This window comes from Gracilinanus agilis, chromosome 4 (genome assembly GCF_016433145.1).
Source record: "Gracilinanus agilis isolate LMUSP501 chromosome 4, AgileGrace, whole genome shotgun sequence".
NCBI classification, from domain to species: domain Eukaryota; kingdom Metazoa; phylum Chordata; class Mammalia; order Didelphimorphia; family Didelphidae; genus Gracilinanus; species Gracilinanus agilis.
The window spans coordinates 391,563,454-391,586,373 of NC_058133.1; the positions used below are offsets into that span (position 1 = coordinate 391,563,454).

The 22,920-nt window shown below is 35.3% G+C and overlaps 1 protein-coding gene across 1 annotated transcript in view; it reads right to left on the bottom strand.

Moving 5' to 3' along the window:
• Positions 1–2,381: 2,381 nt before the first annotated feature.
• SLC2A12 (solute carrier family 2 member 12) overlaps positions 2,382–22,920 on the bottom strand; it is a 66,840-nt gene continuing 46,301 nt past the window's right edge. The window contains exons 3-5 of the mRNA XM_044674553.1: positions 11,624–11,746; positions 8,049–8,181; positions 2,382–2,535 (exon numbers count right to left, since the gene is read on the bottom strand). Of these exons, the coding sequence (XP_044530488.1) occupies positions 2,382–2,535; positions 8,049–8,181; positions 11,624–11,746 (410 nt within the window). The remainder of the gene's footprint in view (positions 2,536–8,048; positions 8,182–11,623; positions 11,747–22,920) is intronic.

A 22,920-nucleotide genomic window follows, 5' to 3' on the forward strand; every position in this document is an offset into this window, starting at 1 on the left:
ATTTTTTTTTGTTTTTGTTTGTCTGTTTATACTGGTTTCATTAGCAGTAACCAACTAGGTTTTCAAGCATTTGTTGAACTTAAAGTACTCAAGGTTTTATGGAGTGGACTGTTTGAACTTCAACAGAGGTATTTGAGGGAATCTCTAAAAAGCTTATTAAAAAAAAAAAAAGACTATTCCTCACAGAAAATTTATTTCCCATCTGTACTGAAGCTATGGTAGAAAGTACAAGATTGTCCATATACTTATTTTTTAAATATCCATTCTTTAAAACTAAAACCTGCATGTGACATATACTACATTTTTAACACAGAGCATCCTTCTTAAACCTCCTACTATCCATATTTCTCTTGTCCTTTCCCAGGAAATCTCAGTAATGGCCCTTACTAGCCATTCTCTAGGTAGAATTATTTCTTAGGTTGTATTTTTTATTGAAAGCATTTCTCTGATATTAGAGCTATTGTTGCTATCCTAGATTTCTATCTTCCCCAATTTGATATGGGGCAGCTAGGTGACACAGCAGATAGAGTATCGAGCCTTAAGTCAGAAAGACTCATCTTCCTGGGTTCAAATCTGGCCGCTGACATGTAGGGTCACTTAACACTGTTTATCTTAACTTCTCCTCTGTAAAATGAGCTGAAGAAGAAAATGGCAAGCTATTCCAAGTACCTTTGTCAAGAAAACCCCAAATGGAATTACAAAGAGTTGGATATGGCTAAAACAATTGAACAATAATAATTTGATATAAAGGCATGAGAGATTTAGGGGTTTGCTAAATTCCAAAATAAAGAGGTCCTCTGCTGTTCTAGGACTCTCATTTTTTAAAAAAAGAAATTTATAGAGGCAGCTAGGTAGCAAAGTAGATAGAGCACCAGGCATGGGTTTGGGAGGACCTGGGTTCACATGTGCTGCGTGACTGGGCAAATCACTTAATCCTGATTTGTTTAGCCCTTCTCTCTCTTCTGTCTTAGAATTGATACTAAGATAGAAGGTAAGGGTTTTTTTAAACAATATGGCTTGATTTTTTTTGTTGGGTTGATTAATAATTTGAAGTTTTGATATACATCCTCTACAGTTTATACAATTGGTATCATGAACCTTTATTGGTTGTGACTTTACTTGCTTTCAAACTTGCCTACATTTTCCATGCTATAAAATACCCTTGCCCAAGCCTTTAATTTGGAGAAAGTATACAGAAATTTAGCACAGAAAGCAATTCCTGGTTGGATAAGTTATGCATTTAGACAGAAGCATATATGACTCGTTCACTTCTAATGAGCATCTTACAAGTGAAACGGGTGCATTAAGTGACCTAATCTTTGGACATCCATAACATTACACAATTTGCAGCAGCTTGAGGGTTAACTCTGGAAATGGCTAATTGGTTGTAGCCTGAGGTAGTGAAACTCCTGAGGACTGCAAAGAAGTTGCAGGTATTAGGCACTTCAGCTTTGAAAGCCTCAATAAGGAGACAGTTTTGAAAGCTTACTTTAAGGCAACAAAATAAAAGTAACTGATAGATATATGTCTAAGCTCTGGATTTCATGACTTCAGAATTTTTCACTGAGTTGCAATTAAATAAATATGGTCCCATATTTCCAAATTCTCTTGGCATCTCACTTTGGTAATAGGGGAAAATGTTTAAAAATTCATTGTTCTCTACTACTACATAACTGATTTTTTATTTGCATGAGCTTTGGGGTGTAGACTATATTCACATAGAATCAGAAAGCCCATTTGTAAGATTCTTAAGTTTTAAAATTACTGCATGAATTTTAATGTGAGCTATAAAAACCTTTACTATTCTTAATTAGATACAGGTCGAGTACAACCAATTGAAAAACTAGCCATCAGAGCATTCTAACCCTTTCTAGACTAAAAAAAGATGAGTTGTACCCATAGAATTTACTGCCTTTTCTTAACAAAAGAAAAAAAAGTCCACTCTGCAAACCAGATTCCTATAGTAATAAAGTCATATTTAGAAATATGTCCCTCATACCTCTGAAAATAAAATTGTCATTTTTTTTAGATAAGATATATCTGGGGAACAAAGTGGTCATGTGACTGCTGAAGGGGCCTGTTCTTAAATTGCTCAGTAAGAACAGCGAAAAGCAGTAACTATACTTTCTCAGGCCAGTTCTCAACTGGTTCTTAGATTAGATTAGGCAAGTAGATTGGGGATGTCTTGTTTCCTCTTACCCTAGTTTGACTTTAAGATTAAGAACTGATTTTTAAGTCACTTGTGACCAGATTAGGAAATTCCTTAAAAGTTTAGCTCCAGACACTGAAGTTAAAAAAAAAAAATAACCAAGTATGCAAAATTATAAAGACACTGTACTATGTCCTTACACCAAATCATTATCATTGGTGTTTGTGTGGCATCAGTTCTCCTGAAAGAGATGCCTTGACTGCCCTTTACCACACAACCTTTTGCACTCTAAGAATTGCTCTTGGTGTTTTGTCTTTTGAAGCTCCGTTGGCACTAACTTCTCTCTCTGATGACTCATAAGATAAATGTTGTGTTTCACATAGTTCCTGAAAGAGAAAGAGTCACTAATGAAAACATCATTCATGCTTTATACAGTGCTGTTTTAAAAAATATTAAACATATTTTAAAAGCCACCCTGGGGTTTATAAAATTCTAGAGGTCCATTGAGGTCATGTTATGACATTGAAACCATTTTGTATAAAATATTAGAACACAAGTTTTTGTTGGGTGCTGTCCAAGGCATATTTAGTTATCACAAGAATTGGAAGGATGTCATTATAGCATAGTTTTACCTGCAAATTTGAATTCCAAAGTTCAATGTTATAGTTTTGTTCACCATGGGGTCCTCAAAAAGTTAATCACTCAGAAATCCTACAGTTTCTCATTTTCATTACAATACCCAAAAAGTTAATTGCTACAATTGGGGAGAAATGAGTCATTCCAGTCCCTTCCTACCCCAGTCATTGAGATGTTTATGATTTGTGTCAATTTATATATGTAAAAATATCACCATCAATTTCTTGAAATGGCTTTTTCCTTTACTTTTCTTCTTCTTTCTTTCCCTTTCTTTCTCTTTCATTCCTTTTTCACTTCTTTCATCTCTCCTTTGCCATTTTCTTCTTTGTAGCTTTCTAAGATTATAATTTATAGAACAGTTTCTGATTAACACTAGTTTGAGGGAGCTCCTGGGAGTACCATATATTGATAAAATCACACGTCTCAGCAAAATAAAAATTCTTGACTCCAAGGAAAGAGTAAGTCCCACAACTGAAATAACTTAAATAATGAACTTTCTCATTTTGAATTTATTGCCAAAAGGACAGATTATTTCTTCAATGTCACAAAATTATCAATGTTGTGGGATGATCTTCAATTTATTGAATACCAGATAATATGACTGTTATAGAAGTTTATCTAGTTTTTCAAGAATAGGAAAGCGCAGTCTTAACCTCAAATGTGAGAGGAAAATGTTAAGTAATAAAAAGATGTAAAAGTATCTCAGACATTGCATTCACTTTGATTTTGCCAGAATATCTTATAGTAGTTTTTATACTGACTATTTCTGACATAAATGTAAAGATAGGGTTCCATACAATTGGATCCTTATTCTGTAGATAAGAAATACTCTCCCATGAGTTCATAGCACTCTAGATTTTAGCATTAGCTTTGGAAGACCAACAAAGAATATTTGAAATTTTGAGACTCCTTAGCATTTAAAAAATGTAACCGACACCATTTCTAAATGGCTTAACTATAAAACTGCTAATATCCCTGAAGTTTAAAGAAGAGTAAGACAGTGTTTAAGAAGATATGCCACATGGTTAAGGAGAGAAGACTACAACGAACAATGTTAAACAGCATAGCTTTTTAGAGAATATGTGAGGACTGGGAGGATAATAAGCCACAAGGGGACAACTGATGCTCGGTGGAACTGTCTTGCATTCTAATGAAGTAGTTTAGAACAGGGTTTTTGAAGACGTTTAAAATGCAGCTGAAAAGACTGTTAGAAAATTGGCGATTTGGGACAGCAAAGAACTCGTACAACCCTTTGAGATGATAGAGCTTTTTAGAGAAAGGATCTTAGGGATTCAGTCTAACCTTGCCATTTTGCTATAGCTACATATATGTATGTATATATTTCAAATGCTACCAGAGCTTAAAAAAATAGCATATTTCTCTATTTAAATGAATTTTATCTGTTGACCACCTAAAGAAATGCCAGTATTTCATTTTTTTGCAAGAGAGAACAAAATGTCATATGGAAATTAAAACAAGATAGAGGGAAGGGTAGGCAGAAGAGCAGGAAGTAGGGTGAGTCTAATGAAAAAAACACGGTATTAACAGTATTAATGCTTGTGTAATCTTCTAGTCCATTTCTGAAAATATTCCAATTAAATGGTATATAGATTAGCCAATGTGAAGTATAATATTTGAAAAAACATTAAATGATATTAGAAATTTAATAGTCTCCTTTAAGCAATGTAGCTAAAACTTTTGTTTTGGTGGGGCTGATGTGAATAGGCAGAAATTTGTTTTCTTTCCCTAGTGGAAATGTGTGTAAGTTTTTTAGTAGTGGGCCACAAGGTCAGAAATATATGGAGAGAGAAGCTCACAAGCTTAGCTATAAAATGAATTATATTCAACTAAAATTACAATGACTAATTAATCTAAGTCTGTTAGCATTATTCCTATTGGTAGTAACAAAATGGTGGCACTGGGCAAATGATTAAGTCTTATTGGACTAATTAGTGTAGAATATGCAAAATATTTTTTTTACACAAAATCTCACTGGTGTGGATTGCTTATTATCTATTGTCAATTAGGCTATAGTATCTATTAAGAAATTAGTATTCCAGGGAGACCTTGAAAACAAGCTAATAGTTTAATGGGAGGCATTAATCTCAAATGAAAATTACCAGTTTTCGCAAGAAAAAAGAGAAAAATCCACCCACATAGGTGTAAAGATGATTGGGAATGACATTTCTGAGTCATTGGAAATGTCATTTGAATACTGATATTAATCTAAGTGTCATTCCTCCATATCTATAAAGGAGCTGTGTTTCTTCCCTCCCTCTTTTGAAGCAAGAGACACAACTGTCTTGCTATTTACTTGCCATCCTTTCTTAGTATGAGGAAATAAAACTTGCCAAATGAACTCAACAGTTTGCTTTACATATGTCATAAATATGTAAGTTTAATGATTTTTGTTACCTCGTCTCTTATTTTCCTCTATTCTTTTCTCTATCTTCATTCTTCACCTATCTTCAAGTATAAATACTAATATAAAAATCCATTAAAAATCATAATGCTTTTGACCTTTAATTTGAAATTTAAAAAATAATTTTTCTTGAATGAGGAATTGGGAAGCAAACAAACTTCTGTTCCTTTAAAATATTCTATAATTCAGGCAGGCTTCCCCTACCTTGCCACCACTGAATTGTCTGTTAACAGGCACCAGTTTGTTCCCACGGACTGTCTTATTCTGTTTGTCCACTAGGTGGGAGGTTTGTCCTTAGTTTCTCTTTCAACCCAAACTAGAAATCAGATTTTTATTGTCTCTCATAGATAAATATACCTGCAGATTTTAAAGTTCCTCTCTCAACCAGATTCTCTTTTCAAGCTTTATTTTTATTTTTATTTTTTGAGGTATGGAAGGAATTAAAGGGAATGGACCCTCTTTATCAATTGGTTCCCAGAATTCTGCATCCATTCTTCCTTCCCCTCTTTTGTTTAGTGTCATATTATTGAAGAAGCTTTTCTCACTCTTGAACTTTCTTATGTGCTACTTTAGCACAAAGGTGTTGATAGGAAGCTCAAAGGCATTAAAGGCACTCATGGGTGTGAATGACTACTACGCTGAGTATTTTGAGGCTTTACTGAGTTACTCATAGAAATGCATCTCTTATTATAGTAATTCCAGCAGGACCCAGCACCACTATTTCTCTATTTATGCCATGGGAAAAACTATAACCCCTAAATAACACCTCCACATAGCAAAAAACCAGCATTGGATTAACATTGTTCCTCTGTAAGTGAATGCTAGCACATCCCTTGACTTTGGCGAAATAAAAGAGATCTGTTATTGTAAACCATAAGTCTGTTCTCACATACTTGGCTCACCAATGAACCCTTTTGCAGGCTTTCAGACTAAAATAGAGAAACGAGTATATGTTCCCTTATTTATTTATATATTTTTAAACCCTTACCTTCCGTCTTGGAGTCAATACTATGTATTGGTTCTAAGGCAGAAAAGTGGTAAGGGTAGGCAATGGGGGTCAAGTGACTTGCCTAGGGTCACACAGCTGGGAAGTGTCTGAGGTCAGATTGGAACCTAGGACCTCCTGTCTCTAGGCCTGGCTCTCAATCCACTGAGCTACCCAGCTGCCCCCTTAAGGAACTTTTAATGAAGATTGCATTTTGGTGGAGGTGAGAATTGATAGAAGAAATGTAAAAAAAAAAAAAAAGTCTCTTAAGTATCCAAAATCTGGTCCACTTATGGTGTTAGCTATTTGCTCTGCTCAGAACTAAACTGACTCCGCTCAGAAGTATCACCATCACTGGAACTACAATCTGTAATAATGGCTATGTTATTGCATGGATACTGTTTTGCTTTTAAAAAATACTTTATAAAAAACATAAACATTTTCTCCCCCCTTTTATTTTTTCAAAAAAGTATATTCTTACCATTTTATTCAAATTTTTAAAACTAGGGAAGTCTCCAGAGAAATCATATAATTTTAAAATTCCTTTTCATTTGACTATTCTTAAAATCTTTTTTAAAAGCCTTACTTTTTATCTTAGTATCAAATCTAAGACAAGAGCCACAAGGATGAGGCAAAAGGGATTCAGTGACTTTCCCAGAGTCACACAGTTAGGAAGTATGTGATTTGAATCCAGGTCCTCCTGATTCTAGGTTTGGTGCTCAATCCACTGCACTACCTAGCTGCTCCTTATTCTTAAAAATATTAGCCCTGGAAGGGACCACAGAGATCAAATCGTCTGAACCTACCTGAAGAATGGAAACCCATCACAACATTCCCAACAAGTGGTTATTCTATTTCTACCTGAAGAACTTCAATGGTAGTGGTCAGTTAGTCATTCTGTAAGCACTGATTCAGTACCCACCATGTGCAAAGCATTATACTCTACCAATGTTTGCCATTTAGCCTCCCTCCCACTTAATATATGGGTTCTGCTAATAGAAAGGACAAAGGGCTTTTTTCCAGGCCACTCCTAAGTTAGGTTATGCTACTGTCATGTTTGAAATGTAAACTAAACCACTCTACTACAGCTTATGTTTACTAAAAACAAAACAAAACAAAAAACTATTGGGAATCCCTAAATTGAAACCAGTTGTAGGTATATTTTTTCACATGTAAAGGTAGGATCTATTTTCACATGTAAAAAAATAATTCTAGGTATTTTTGTTAAGGCTGTTTTTGTTTTTGTTTTTCTCCAGGGTTTCTACATTTTGGTTGGGATATAGCTAACAGTGGAACTACAAATACTTGAAGTAGTTCCAACCTTGGGAAGGAAGAACTATATATGGTAGTGTTTATCCCACCTGAAACAGGAAGGATACCTCATAGAGGATGGAAAAACTAAGAGAAGAGAGTTTGAATGACTCTGAGTTCTTCTGAAAACTTAGAAAGTTTACTTTACAGGCTATGTAGTCTCATTTCTTAAGTGAGTCATGCTGATTTCACAAATCTTTTAAAGATGAAACAGTAAATTCAGTCATGCTCTAGATCAGTGGTTCCCAAACTTTTTTGGCCTACCGCCCCCTTTCCAGAAAAAATATTACCTGGAAATTATTTTTTTAATTTTAATAGCAATTAATAGGAAAGATAAATGCACCTGTGGCCATCACTGCCCCCCTGGATCCCTGTAGCACCCACCAGGGGACGGTGGTGCCCACTTTGGGAATTACTGATCTAGATGGTCTCAGTCCAAAGAGACTATGGTAAATTAACTGCTAATCTGTTATTATTCAGTGTGTCACAAAGTTAACTTTGTGCCAGTCACCCAAGAGAAAAAATATCAATCATTAAATACTTACGATTTTGCCAGTTCCACTGATATTTGTTCCAAAGAGCATCCCTTTGTTTCTGGGATAAACAAAATAACAAAAACAAGTGCTGCCAGACTCATTATTGTGTAAATGAAGCACACCCATGGCAGACCAATAAGTTCTACAAGGAACACACAAAAAAGTTGATTAGTTCTTGAGTTAAACTAGCTACTTCATAAATAATATGCAATTCTGATTTTAATCATACTAAAGATACCTAGGGAAACAAGAATCATGAATGCATCACCATCCATCACCATCCAAAGATTGCTTTTTCAACTGCCCACAATAACAACGTTCTCCAGAGAAGGAATTAGTAACCTGATTGCTACTGCAATTGAGGCTCAATGCCAGCATTTTAATGTTAGATTTTTAATGATGCATTTTTACGCAGAATTTTATTTTTGGAAGCAGCTCATACTTCATCAAAAAAATTAATTCATAGCAGCTAATATGTCATTTAAAACTACTACAACATGGATCCATAGCAGTTATTTTTCTGGGTTCAGGAAGAGAAGGCACATAGCTCATGATCAAAAGATATTGGGACCTCATAGTTACTGTTACTTTGATTGTCTATTAACTTGAGATCCATCCTGATTTTTCCTCCAATCATTTCCAACCAAATCCACTGACCACAGAATTTTTCAAAGTTGGATCTCAGCAGCCATGCAAGGAACCCGCACCCAAAGAACTCCAACTTCAACACAGTTGACAAAAGATTATCCAGCTTTGGCTTGAAGACCTTCAATGTGGGGGAGCCTAAAGCAATCAACTAATGAGGATAAAGCTACAAAAACTGGTCATGGTATGGCCCACAGAGTAAAGAGTATATATGTGTATATAACTTGTTTTTACTCCTTGAGCCTTATAACACCACATTCCAATTATTTTTATTAATTTTAATTTTACTCACCTTTTAAATAACCTGAGTGTGGTTCTCTAACCTTCTATCCCTCCTACCTGACTTCTTATGTACAATTTCCCCCCTAGAATGCTAAATTAACTTAACAACTTTATAGTTGAAAAAGACCATTCAGAAATCTCTTCTACATATCTAGTCTCTGCTTAAATATTTCTTGTAATGGGGAGCTCATTACTTAATAAGATAATCTATTACATTCATAGCTATAATTTTTATAGATTTATTTTTTTTATAGATTTATTTAAAAAAAAGGGGGCAGCTGGGTAGCTCAGTAGATTGAGAGTCAGGCCTGGAGATGGGAGGTCCTAGGTTCAAATCTGGCCTCAGACAATTCCCAGCTGTGTGACCCTGGGCAAGTCACTTGACCCCCATTGCCTACCCTTACCACTCTTCCACTGAGGAGCCAATACACAGAAGTTAAGGGTTTAAAAAAAAAAAGAGAGAGAGAGATTTATTTTTTAACCAAAATCTGTATCCCTTATAATTTCCACTCATTGCTATCCTTTGGAGTTGCCCAATAAATCTCATCCATTTTTCACAAAACAGGCCATTAGATATTTTAAGAGTCATTTTGCTTTTCCTCACCTCTCACTTCAACCCCTGCCAGTGCTCCCCCCCTAGGAAAAGTATTCTTAATCCCTTCAACTAATCATAATATAAATCATTATATAATTATAACTAATTATATAATTAAATTATATAATATATATGTAATATGTATAATAAATTATATAATAATTATAACTATTATTCAACACTTTACTATAATCTTCTGAATGGACTCTGGTCAGAGTCCCTTTTAAAACCTCTTAAAATGGGGTATCCCAGTTTGAGTATGATAATCCCAATATGTGCTAATCAGTGTACAGTATAGCAGAGCTATTATTATCCTTATTTTGGAACCTAAGTTTCTACTAATTTAGGCCAATAGTATACTAACATTTTGGTAGCCGCAACACACTAGTGACTTTTACTGAGTTTACAGTCAATTTATAAGCCTTTGATTTTTTTGTCACATGAGCCACTGTTAAAGCAGGCCTCCCATGATCCTGCCTTTATGCCATTGATTTTAGAATTCTAGTGCAAGACTTGACATTTATTCATTATTATTATTATCTCGTTAGCTTCAGTCCACTTTCCAGCCTGTCAAAGGCACTTGATAAACAAGATCTTTTTGAGGCTTGATTCTGTTAACCAGCTTTATTCTGTTAGCAGATTTATTTTTATTTATTTATTCTGTTACAGATCTTCCTGCTTTATCCATCATACTATTTTATTCTCTCTTTTTCTACTCCATCCTCTTTTTTTTTTCTGTTTCCCATTCCACAAACAGCTGATGGGTCCTCAGGATGAATAGTCAGGGTAGTACACATGAGAGGAGCTGACCAGAACAAATGACCAATTCATTTGTTATTTCCACTTCCTGTCTTTAGAAATGACCTCTGCAAATAGCCTTACTCCGAATAGGGCAACCAAAATGTTCTGTTGACCAGACGTAGGGCAGGACTCATCCTGAATGTGAACACTTTGACAATCTGGCGAACATGTCAGATCCTTTCCCAGAATGTTTTTAAGTGCACAAAATAAAATACTTCCAATTACAAAGGAAATCAATTATCTCGAAATAAAAATACAATTCTTCCCCCCACCCCCCCAGCCAAGTTCTTGGGCCTCTTGAAATCTATCCACAAACCCTTTAGGGGTAGAAACCAGGTTAAGAATCCATAACCTAGAAAAACGAGGGGCTTTCCCTCTTTGCTCATCTGTTTGTTTTGAATCATGAGATCAGGAACTATTGCTGACCAAGAGGGAACCAAAAATTCAACACTGTGGCTGAAAGAGTGCTAGCTTTTGTAACAGAGATCAAGACCGTGCCTTGCCACCCTAACTTAGGGTCCCTTTCTCTGAAAAATAAGAGAGGTGGACGAGGTTTTGTCCCTTCCAGTGCTAACAATCCATGAGCCTGTGAGATTAGATCTCAATCTGATCCCAGCCCAGCTCAGTCCCAATTTCAACAAAAGATGAATAAACCCTCTTCTGTGGCCTTGGTCAAGTCACTTTCTTGTTCTAAGGGCCTCAGTCTTCTCTATAAAATACTTTGAGAGATTTAGGTGGATTGGCATCAAGCCCTCTTTTAGACTCCTCCCAAACAGCATGTATCTGCTTACTTTTTTTTTTCTTCTCTCCCTAATAATTAAATTGCTTAGATGCCAAGTGATAAGAAGAAACTGACCAGAGTATGACCAGAGTAAGAGTAATGAATAAAAACAGGAAGCTACCATTTCTTGGAGGAAGGAGGTTAGCCTCTCAACATAAACCCTATGGCAACCTGGGAGGTTTGTTTTCCCTCACTGAGTGACATATCCATGACGCCCTTATTGAGGATGCCTCCCATGTCCATTGCCTCTTTGTTGCTTCCCCTGGTTATAAAATTCCCAATTATAGTTTTGTAATATAAAGAAATATACTTTTAACATTCAGTAGCAAGGGCTGAATTTGAGGCTTAGGGCTTAGTTCTTTAATAATTCAAATACTTCATAAGGACTGCTCCAGTGATTTGGGATTAGGAGTTGGAGGTGGACCATTTACTTATGAAAGTCAAAATATGGTTCGCAAGAAAAAGATAAAGGTTCCTTACCAGTTACAGTTAAAAATGTCAGGGAGACAAGGAGATTGATGCCCCAGTTCATGCTAGAAGTTAAAGACATTGCTCTTCCTCTAATTCCACCAGGAAAAATTTCACTCAGCACCAGCCAGGGCACTGAAACACAGAGAAAATTATGGGAAAAGAGCATAAGCAGTCACATTCTAGTGAGCCAGTTAGATAAATACAATTTACATCCCACTTTTGTGTAAATTGAATTCAGCAAACATTCATTTTTAATATATTTTTATTTCATTAAATATTGCCCAATTGCATGCAAAAATTAAAATTGATTTTTAAAAAAAATTGAGTTCCAAACTCTCCCTTCCTCTTTCCTACCCACTGAGAAGTCAAGCAATACAATACACACTATACATATGAAATCATACAAAATATATTTCCATATTAGCCATATTTCAAAAAGAAAACATCCCCCCCCCAAAAAAAAAGAAAGCAAAAAAAATATGCTTCAATCTGCACTCAATTCATTGGTTTTCTCTCTGGAGGGTGCATAGCGTTTTTCATTATAAGTCCTTCAGAATTATGTTGGATCTTTGTGTCGATCAGAGTAGTAAACCTTTCACAGTTTCACAATCCTCACAGTATTGCTGTTACTGTGTACAATGTTCTGGTTCTTGCTCAGACATTTTGCATCAGTTTCACATAAGTCTTCCCAAGTTTGCTGAAACCCTCCTGCTTTTCTTATGGCACAATAATATTCCATCACAATCACAACTTGTTCAGACCTTTTCCAGTTGACAGGTATCCACTCAACTTCCAATTCTTTGTCACAACAAAAAGAGTTACTTTAAATATTTTTGGACATATGTCCTTTCCCCTTTTTTTTGATCTTTTAGGGATATAGCCCTAGTAGTGATTTTGCGAGGTTAAAGGGTATACACAGTTTTATGGCCTAGAGAACATTCATTAAGAATTTAATATACGCCAGATTTTGTGCTAAGCTCTGGAAATCAAAGGTTTTGAACAATGATACATGTATAACTCAGTGGAATTGCTTGTCAGCTCTGGGAAGGGGGAGGTAAGGGGGAGGTGATGGTGGAAATCATGAATCATGTAACAATGGAAAATTATTCTAAATAAAAAAATTAAATTAAAAATAAAAAGAGGTACCTTGTAAAAGGCTTTAAATGCTGGACTACAGAGTTTGCATAAATGGGGATCATTTTATCTTCAGTTAATTTTTGTAATTCTCCTCTTTCCTTGATATTTTCACTATAAGAAGGGGATGGAGTGGTTGAGGAGAAAGAGAGAGTAAATCTCAAAAATATAAAAGGCTCTTGGTCTGTCCTTACATTTATGAAATGATTAGATATAAATAAGGTCAGTGGGGTGCACAAATAACTTTTCAGATTCTCATCCTTATTCAAAGTGAATTGAGATTTAGCTCTTTTAAGAGTTCCCATTTTTACTTTAGCATCGTGAGTAAGATAGCAGTTCCTCTCCACATTTTCCTGCAAAGGAAAATTTGTGTTGTTCAGTTGTTTCTGTTTTATCTGATTCTTTGTGACCCCATTTTGTATTTTCTTGGCAAAAATACTATAATGGTTTGCCATTTATTTCTCCAGTTCATTTTATAGAGAAGGAACTGAGGCAAACAGGGTTAAATGACTTACTCAGGGTCAGTTAGCTAATTGTCTGAGTCTTCCTGACTCCAGGGTCTATCCATCATGCTCTATCCCCTGCACCACCTAGATGCTCCTAGAGAATATTACTGTTTTACAAAGTGCTTTCTTAATAATCTTGTGAGATAAGTAGTACAAACATTATATGCATTTTGTCGATTAAAAAAGAAACCCATAGTTAGTCACATACTGGATTATCTCAGGATTCTACTGTCAAACAATAATCAAATATATGTATATTTAGTGACAAAGTATTACTATTTCAGTTTTCTTTTATGTCTCTATAACATTGATTGAGTAACCAGCCTACAGTCTTACTTTAACTAAATTATCCTATAGGAAGAACAGATGTTAAAACATAAATCTGTTCTGATTGTGCTGTTTTAAAATAACTAGAAATTTGGAAGATGCAACCAAAGGGCTTTTCTTTTACTCTAAGATAATTAGGGGCAGTTAGGTGGCTCAGTGACTAAAGAACCAGGCCTAGAGACCAGAAGTCCTGGATTCAAAGCTGACCTGAATACTTCTGTGTGACCCTGGGCAAGTCACTTAACCCCAAATGCCTACCCCTTACCACTCTTCTACCTTAGGACCAATACTTAGTATTGATTCTAAGTCAGAAAGCAGAGGTTAAAAAAAAAAAACTGTATATAACGATTTTTTTGTCATTTAATGTGTGTGTGTGTGTGTGTGTGTGTGTGTGTGTGTGTGTATCTTTTTTTCCCACTTGGATTGTAAAACTCCTTAAGGGTAGGACAATATATCAGATTTCTTTGTATCCTCATAACACCCAAGTGCTACATAGATGGTAGAAAAACAAAGAACAGTTGCTGAATATAATCAAACTTATAATGTGTTACAATATATAACTTATAGTATGTTATATATTATATAATTTATTATATTATAAAATATTATATAACTTATTATAGTGTTACAATAAGGATTAAATTTCATTCAGTGTTTCATACTTGGAGTCTAAAAACCTTTCAATATAGGGGGAAAAGTAGACCGTTGCTAAAGCCCAAATTACTACTAGTCCCTTCCACCATGATCATACATATACTGAGGATATGACCATCCTTTATTTCTAGCTCAGGGGAAGTATGCAGGAAACAGAGGGAGGAAGAAATAGGAAATGTAGAGGAGTAAGTGCTGATTAACTCTTCCTTTTCTCTACTTCACCATATGTTTCTTTAATTGAATCCTTTGTCTATTTTGACAAAGATAGCATTTTCAGTTTATAGAATCTTTTCAAGCAGGATTTTTCCCATTTTAAAGTGGAAAAGATAAAGAAGGGAAGGAACAAAGGGAAATTATTTCATGGTATTTTTAAATGTTTCTGTGCATATCAAAAGACACATGAAAAAATAAGTAGAATATCTATCTTTAACAGAGGCCAAAATATTGCCTTCAAAGAATGCAAATCAAATTTGACTAAAAGTGTTGATGAATTAAAGTTAAACCTGCACATTATATTATTATATTAAAATTCTTGATCAAAAACCACAGGAGGCTTTCCCATATTTGAGTCATTGTCTTAATCATTATGGATATTAACATAAAGTTTAAATGCTTAGGGACAACGGTCTATTAATTTAGTTAGTGGAGAAACAATTCCCACTTTTGAATTTCAACTCATTTGTTTTGGGAAAGAAAAAATATTTTTTCAGAAACATCTAATATTAAATAAGGCTGTTTTCCTAAAATAGCAAAAAAAAATTTTTTAAATAATTAGAAGTATGTGAAATAACCTTTTCCTTTCATATTATTGATGCCTTTTATTGCATCTGCTCCTCCAAAGTGCCTTAGAGCCAATCTTGACCCAGCAATACCACTATTAGTATTAATTCCTATGGTTATCAGGAATAAAGGAACAGAACCTATATTCTAAAACATTTCTAGCAGCTCTCTTTTGGGTAGCAGAGAACTGTAGATTGAAGGGTGCCCATCAATTAGGGAATGGCTGAACAAATTGTGGCATATGATGGATATTACTGCACTGTAAGGAATAAGAAGCAGATTAATTTAAAAAAAAAAACATGGAAAGATCTACATGAAATTATGAAGAGTGAAATAAGCAGAATCAAGAGAACATTATATATAGCAACAGAAATAGTTTAAAGAATTGGTTGTGTATGTATACTTTCAGAGAAAGAACTGATAAACAGAAACAAGCAAGACATGGATTTTTATATACCTATATATTTTTGTCAAATGATAACTTCTGTAGTATGGGGAGGAGAGGGAAGGAAGAAGTGAGAGACCTGGGAATTTCAATGTAACATACAAATTAAGTAGTTAATTTTTAAAAATAATCCAATCCAAAAGTCATTTTTTTTTTAACCCTTATACTTCGGTGTATTGTCTCATAGGTGGAAGATTGGTAAGGGTGTAATTTTTTTTTTTTTTAATTTTTAAACCCTTAACTTCTGTGTATTGACTTATAGGTGGAAGAGTAGTAAGGGTAGGCAATGGGGGTCAAGTGATTTGCCCAGGGTCACACAGCTGGGAAGTGTCTGAGGCTGGATTTGAACCTAGGACCTCCTGTCTCTAGGCCTGGCTCTCAATCCACTGAGCTACCCAGATGCCCCGCAAAAGTCATTTATTAATATACTTAATATGGAGGCAGTTAGGTGGTTCAGTTGATAGAGTACTGGACATGGATTCAGGAAGATCTGAGTTCAAATTTGGCCTCAGACACTTACTAGCTATATGACTCTGAGCCTCTGCTAGGCAACTGGCAGTGCAGCAAAGAGGTGACCACACTGGACTGAAATCTGGGATATGATCTTACCTTAAATTATTAAGGCTGAAATCTCCTTCTCTCCTGTCTTTCTCTCATATTATTAATAAATGCTTACAACTCTGGCCAGTCCCCCTTTTATTAGCCTCTATTTACCTTAATGGCCAGCCTCTCCAGTATCCCTGCCAAGAAAATTCCATGGAAAATATTGGCACATTATGGCCCACAGAGAAGGTTACAAAGAGTTGGACACAACTGAATGAAAAACAATCCTTACCCTCAATGCATCTACATTCTATTGGAGAATGTAACATGTAAATGTATAAATATACACATATTTATTTGAGGAGCAGTAATTAGAGCTATCCCCTCATGTTCTAGATAAGAAAACTGTAGTTCAGATGAGATCCTGTGGTGTAATGAAGTACAGACAATTTTATCTAGAATCAAAGAGCCTAAAGTCTTGGTTCTGCTACTTACCACTAGTGTGCTCTTGGGCAAGTTTATTAACTTTTCTGGGCCTCATTTTCCTAATTGGTATAAATGGGGAGTAATGCAATCATTCTGGAAAATACTTTGAACTTATGCAAAAAAAGTGAGGAAAGTATTCATAGCCCTTGAACCAAGAATACCATTACTGGGTATATAACCCAAGGTGATCAATCACAGAAAAAACCTATAAATTTCAGTATTCACAGCAGCACCTTCTGTAATAACAGAGTAAGAAAAACTGAAAACAAAGTGAATATCCATCAATTGAGAAATGGCTAAACGAATTGTGGTATTTTAATGTAATAGAACATCATTATATTATAAGAAATGACAAATATGAGGAATTCAGGGAAACACAGGAAGACTTATATGAACGAATACTGAGCAAATAAAGCAGAACTAGAAGGAAAATACATAGAGAGACTACTCTGCTAGGAGCAAAACTTATTATGGTTTCATCTATGTAGGCTAAACTAAATTGTTAAAAGTCAATGAAAATGGGGGCAGCTAGGTAGCTCAGTGAACTGAGAACCAGGTCTAGAAATGGGAAGTGTTGGATTAAAATCTGGCCTCAGACATTTCTTAAGCTGTGTGACTCTGGGTGTGTCACTTAACCCCCATTGCCCAGTCCTTACCTCTTTCTGTCTTGGAACCAATACACAATATTGATTCTAAAACAGAAGGCAAGCATTTAAAAAACGGGCAATGAAAACCAAACTCATTAAGGACTTCATTCGCTCAAGGGACTATGGCTTGGCCAACTGATAGTGCTTCCTAGGCATTTTAGAATAAAAGTCTAGTTCCATCTGTCTATAGCATTTGTTAAAAATCTTGCAGAATAGCAATGATACCACAACAGAAGCAGATACAAGGGAGCTGTGCCCAATTAACTAAATCAATACTGTATCCTAGCTGCATGTCCTTTTCATGCTATTGAAAATTAAATCCTTTTGTTAAATATTAGATCACTTAGGAGTGTCTCATTCTGTTGTAAGACTAAGCTACCAGACCAGCCTGAGTTAGGTATGATCCATAACAACTACGATAATGTAAATGGAAACTAATAAAAAATAATCAGAAATCTAATTAGATGAAATGACCAATTTTGGATGCAGACTAATAATGGAACACATTTTCCTCCCCTTAGTAGAAGCAGTTGACACAGTTGATATACTGATGAACTGGTTTCTGTTGTTAAAAAGGAAAGTTTTGTTGTTTGTCAGAATGTTTATTGGAAAGTGGATTGGTATAAAAAATGAAAAGCAATAAATTATTTTAAAAATATATTGCTTGGAGATACTGCAAATATGACTGCTCTCAAATCTTCCTCAAGTTCAAAACAGGCTTGGGATCAGCATCCATTCAAAACCAGAGTTTACAAACCTCCATCCATATTTCTTTTGATCAGTAAGAGAAAAAGTAGATCAAAGAAAAAGGCATTTTAATTAAACTGCATAGAAACTGCCTCCTAACTCTTTAAAATACATAAGGGTTTCTCACCCCACAGAATCCTATACCAGTGTTGAAAGAGGCATGTATGGTCAAGGAGAAAATATATTCAAAGGAAGCATACATAGCTAAGACAACTCACACTCCAAGAGCTGTGTCCATACCTCTCTCCTCCAATGCTGTACTTGCTGATCCCCAAAGGGCTATAGATATCAGCTGCTAGATGGGTGATATCATTGAATTTCAGGCTACAATTCTTTTTTGCTGCCATTTGCTGATCTTCAACAGCTGTTCAGACTTCCTACCATTATGGGGAAACATCTATCAGCTCTTTTAGCTCATAACCCTAGATACTAGCTCAATCTCTTAATAATTCAGAATCAGATCACAACCAGGCAGAGAAACCATCAGGTTTCACAAACTCCTTACATTAAAAAAATCTTTGCTTCTGTCTTGCTAGAATTCCAATATCCCAGTCTACTATATGATTGAGGGTTAGAAAATTCCTTTCAACTCTTTTATAATTTTACCAATACTAGCCTATTCAAATCTCACACCAATAGAATCACTAAAAGGGATTGCTAACATTTAGCTTATTTTCTTTTTGGCAAACGAAGATTTTGCCCTCTCTGTCACCTAAACAATAAAAATGAAATAACAAATGGATTGGAGTAGATAATCTCCGAAGACAATTTGAGATCTAAACCTTAAATGAGTTTTGAGAATTCACATTTCTGGATAGTTGCAGTGTTGGGAAAAAATTCAATTCTTATGATTCTCTCCTTTGATTATGTCATATCACTTCCTTGATTTTAAAATTGAGATCATAAGATATGCTGCGTCTAGGGGTAGAAAACCTGAGGTCAAATCTTGCCCTGATGACAACTATATTTATAACTGTAGGCAAGAAGGGAGGATTGATGGAATAGACTTGGGGTAAATGACTTCAGCAAGACAGTGTATGATAAACCCAAAGATCCTGACTTTTGGAACAAAAAATCCAGTATTTGACAAAAGCTGCTGGGAAAATTGGAAAACAGTATGGAAGAGATTGGGTTTAGATCAACATCTCACACCCTATACCAAAATAAATTCAGAATGGGTGAATGACTTAAATATAAAGAAGGAAACTATAAGTAAATTAGGTGAACAAAGACTAGTATACCTGTCAGATCTATGGGAAAGGAAAGATTTTAAAACCAAGCAAGAGATAGAGAGTATTACAAAATGTAAAATGAATACTTTTGATTACATTAAATTAAAAAGGTTTTGTGCAAAGAAAGCCAATGCAACCAAAATTAAAAGGGAAGCAACAAAATTGGGAAAAAATCTTTATAACAAAAACTTTTGACAAAAGTCTAATTACTTAAATTTATAAGGAGCTAAATGAATTGCACAAAAAAAAAAATCAAGCCATTCCCCAGTTGATAAATGTGCAAGGGACATGAATAGGCAATTTTCAGATAAAGCAATCAAAACTATCAATAAACACATGAAAAAGTGTTTTAAACCTCTTATAATTAGGGAAATGCAAATCAAAACAGCTCTGAGGTACCACCTCACACCTAGCAGATTGACTAATATGACAACAAATGAAAGTAATAAATGTTGGGGGGGATGTGGCAAAATTGGGACACTTAATGCATTGCTGGTGGAGTTGTGAATTGGTCCAAGTATTCTGGAAGGCAATTTGGAACTATGCCCAAAGGGCTTTAAAAGACTGCCTGCCCTTTCATCCAGCCATGCCACTGTGGCGTTTAAACCTCAAAGAGATAATAAGGAAAAAGACTTGCACAAAAATATTTATAGCCATGCTCTTTGTGGTGGCAAAAAATCAGAAAATGAGGGGATGCCCTTTGATTGGGGAATGGCTGAACAAATTGTGGTATCTGTTGGAGATGGAATATTATTGTGCTAAAAGGAATAATGAACTACAGGAATTTCATGTGAACTGGAATGACTTCCAGGAATTGATGCAGAGTGAAAGGAGCAGAACCAGGATAACATTATGCACAGAGACCGATACACTATGGTAAAATCAAATAAAATGGACTTCTCTACTAGCAGCAATGCAATGATCCAGGACAATTCTGAGGGACTTATGAGAAAGAACTCCATTTACATTCAGAGGAAGAACTGTGGGAGTAGAAACAGAAGAAAAACAACTGCTTGGTCACATGGTTTGATGGGGATATGATTGGGGATGTAGACGCTAAGTGATCACCCAAGTGTAAATACTAGTAATATGGAAATAGGTCTTGATCAATGACACTTGTAAGGTCCAGTGGAATTGCTTGTTGGCTATGAGAGGGGGGTGGGAGGAGGGAAGGGAAAGAATATGAATCATGGAACCATGGAAAAATATTCTCAATTAATTAATTAATTAATTAGGTGAACTTAAAGAAATTACTGCAGGTAAGTTATTTAACTTCCCTAGACTTTCTTCTCATGCCTTAACTTCTTGCAAATACTAGTGAATAGTATTACGTGGTTTCTGGTATCTCTTCCCACTCTAAATCTAAGATCTACTTGTCAGGTCCAGCACTTTTCTCATAAATAGACCTATTTGGTTAAACTAGTTTAAGACATTACTTTAGGCCAAAAAGCTATAGTTCTCTTTGTAGAGGGAACTGGGTAGTGTGCAATATTAGCTCAGAATTGTGGATCCACCTTGTTGCACTCACATCTTGAGTCAAGGATTCTCAGGATTAGAAATTAACTAGCAAACTGTTCCAGAAACTACTCCTTCCAATATCCTCTTTCATTTCAGCTATGCCAAAACATAAATTGTATGAAATGGTACCCCATGAAATTGGAATTTAAGCAAGGGAAATAAAAAAGAAAAAAGTCTCTTGGTCCTAGAATGTAAAAAAAAAGGAAAACCAACACAAAGAATGGATACATTGATGGCTTTATTTCAATTGTCCATCTTTTCAAATAAAGATGACATGGATTATCATGTTCAAGACAATTTAGTTAAATTTGCTCTCTACAAAGCATGGAAAGAATAAAAAATATTTCTTTTATTCCATATTGGACAGTGGTCTTTTGAAGGTAATTGGAACAATTCTTAGAAAATAGGAAAACACAACCAAAAACAAGACAGAGATCATGGGTTAATATAATGCTTTCTTTTATAGTTTCAGGGCTATCCAGTGATAAGGATTTGAACTTTGTCAGGGCTAAAGAAATGATTTGGTCTGCAAGAAGGTCTGGCTTAGTACTAAACAGTATCTGGTAAAATTTTTCAAATGCTGGACAATTCTTCTATAAGAGTTGTGATATTCTGCTAACTATATTTTGCAACCTAAACTGTTTAACAATTTACTAAACAATCTAAGCAATGTCTCTTTTTCTAAAGGAAGGGGAAATATGCAATAGTTTTAAGTGCTTAAAATAAGTTATGGAGAAAAAAGATTAGCAGTCAAAATGAATTTAATCAACTAGTCTATAAACTCCATGTGGGCATAGGGGAAAGCCTGTTAGTCTGAAATAAAAGGATCTGGGTTCAAATCCTAAGTGCTACTTATTGTGTAATCTTAACCTCCTTAAGCCTCCATTTCTTCATTTGCAGAATCAGACTGTTAGACTAGAATCAAAGGGATCAAATTTGCAGGCCTTAGCCAGTAGCCCATAACTCTTCTGAATCCAGCCTAAGGCAGATTAAAAATGTAATTAGGAAATCTATAAGAAAATAAATATGTGGGGGCAGCTGGGTGGCTCAGTGGATTGAGAGCCAGGCCTAGAGATGGGAGATCCTAGGTTCAAATCTGGCCTCAGACACTTCCTAGCTGTGTGACCCTGGGCAAGTCACTTGACAATGGGGGCATTGCCTACTCCTTAACACTCTTCTGCTTTGGAGCCAATACACAGTATTGACTCCAAGACAGAAGGAAAGGGTTTAAAAAAATAAAATAAAATAAATGTGTAATAGACATGTAATGTTAATTTGTGTTTTTTTAAGTCAATATGAGGCTCTCAGGTATCCATTTCTACTTGAATTTATCGCCACTTAATAAGATGACTTTGGGATCTTTTATAGCTCTAAATTTATGATCCTATATATACTATTTAGCTCCTCTAGTGTCTAACATAACATACATATATACATATATATATATGTAAATATAGATTATAGATAATCTATATTTATGTCTATCTATCTATCCATTTATTTATCTATATTTGTTACTGATGTTCAGTCATTTCAGTCGTGTTCAGCCCCCCATTTGGGTTTTTCTGGGAAAAGGTCCTGGAATAGTTTTGTCACTTCCTTCTCCAGCTCCTTCTACAGATGAGGAAACTGAGGCAAACAGGGTTAACTGACTTCTCCTGCATCATAAAGCTAGTACATGTCTGAGGTCAGATTTGAACTTGAGAAGAAGAGTCTTTCTGACTCCAGGCCCTGTACTCTAGCAGGGTCACACCCAGCACTGAGCCAACTAGCTGCCCTAATGCATATAAAACTCTTAATAAACATCTGTCAAAATAAGATAGACAGCTTTGCATAATGAATGAAGGCCTGAAATGGGCATTGGAAAGACCTGCATGTGTTTCAATTCTGTTCCCAAAACACAAACTGTGCAACTGTAGAAAAATCAATTAGCTGTTTTGATTTTCACTTTCTTTATCAGGAAAAAAGGGGTGACAGGACCCTACTTCACAGGTTGTTGTAAGGATCAAATGAGATAATGTAAGTCAAGTGTTTTGCCAGCTCCATGTCTCTATAAAAACTGAACTATTGCTGCTATTAATTGAATTAGATTTAATATGTTGACTCTCAATGTTATGTGCCAGGGGTTAGAAGAAATGTAATAAATGCCAGGGCAAACTCTGGGGCACTGAAGATGTAATTGAATGTTATTCCTCTCTTCTCACATCCTGGAGTAAAGCAACTAAGTAAATTTCCAAATTAGAACCTGCTGTTCTATGGCCCTGTAGTTGTTTGTCATTGTCTCAAA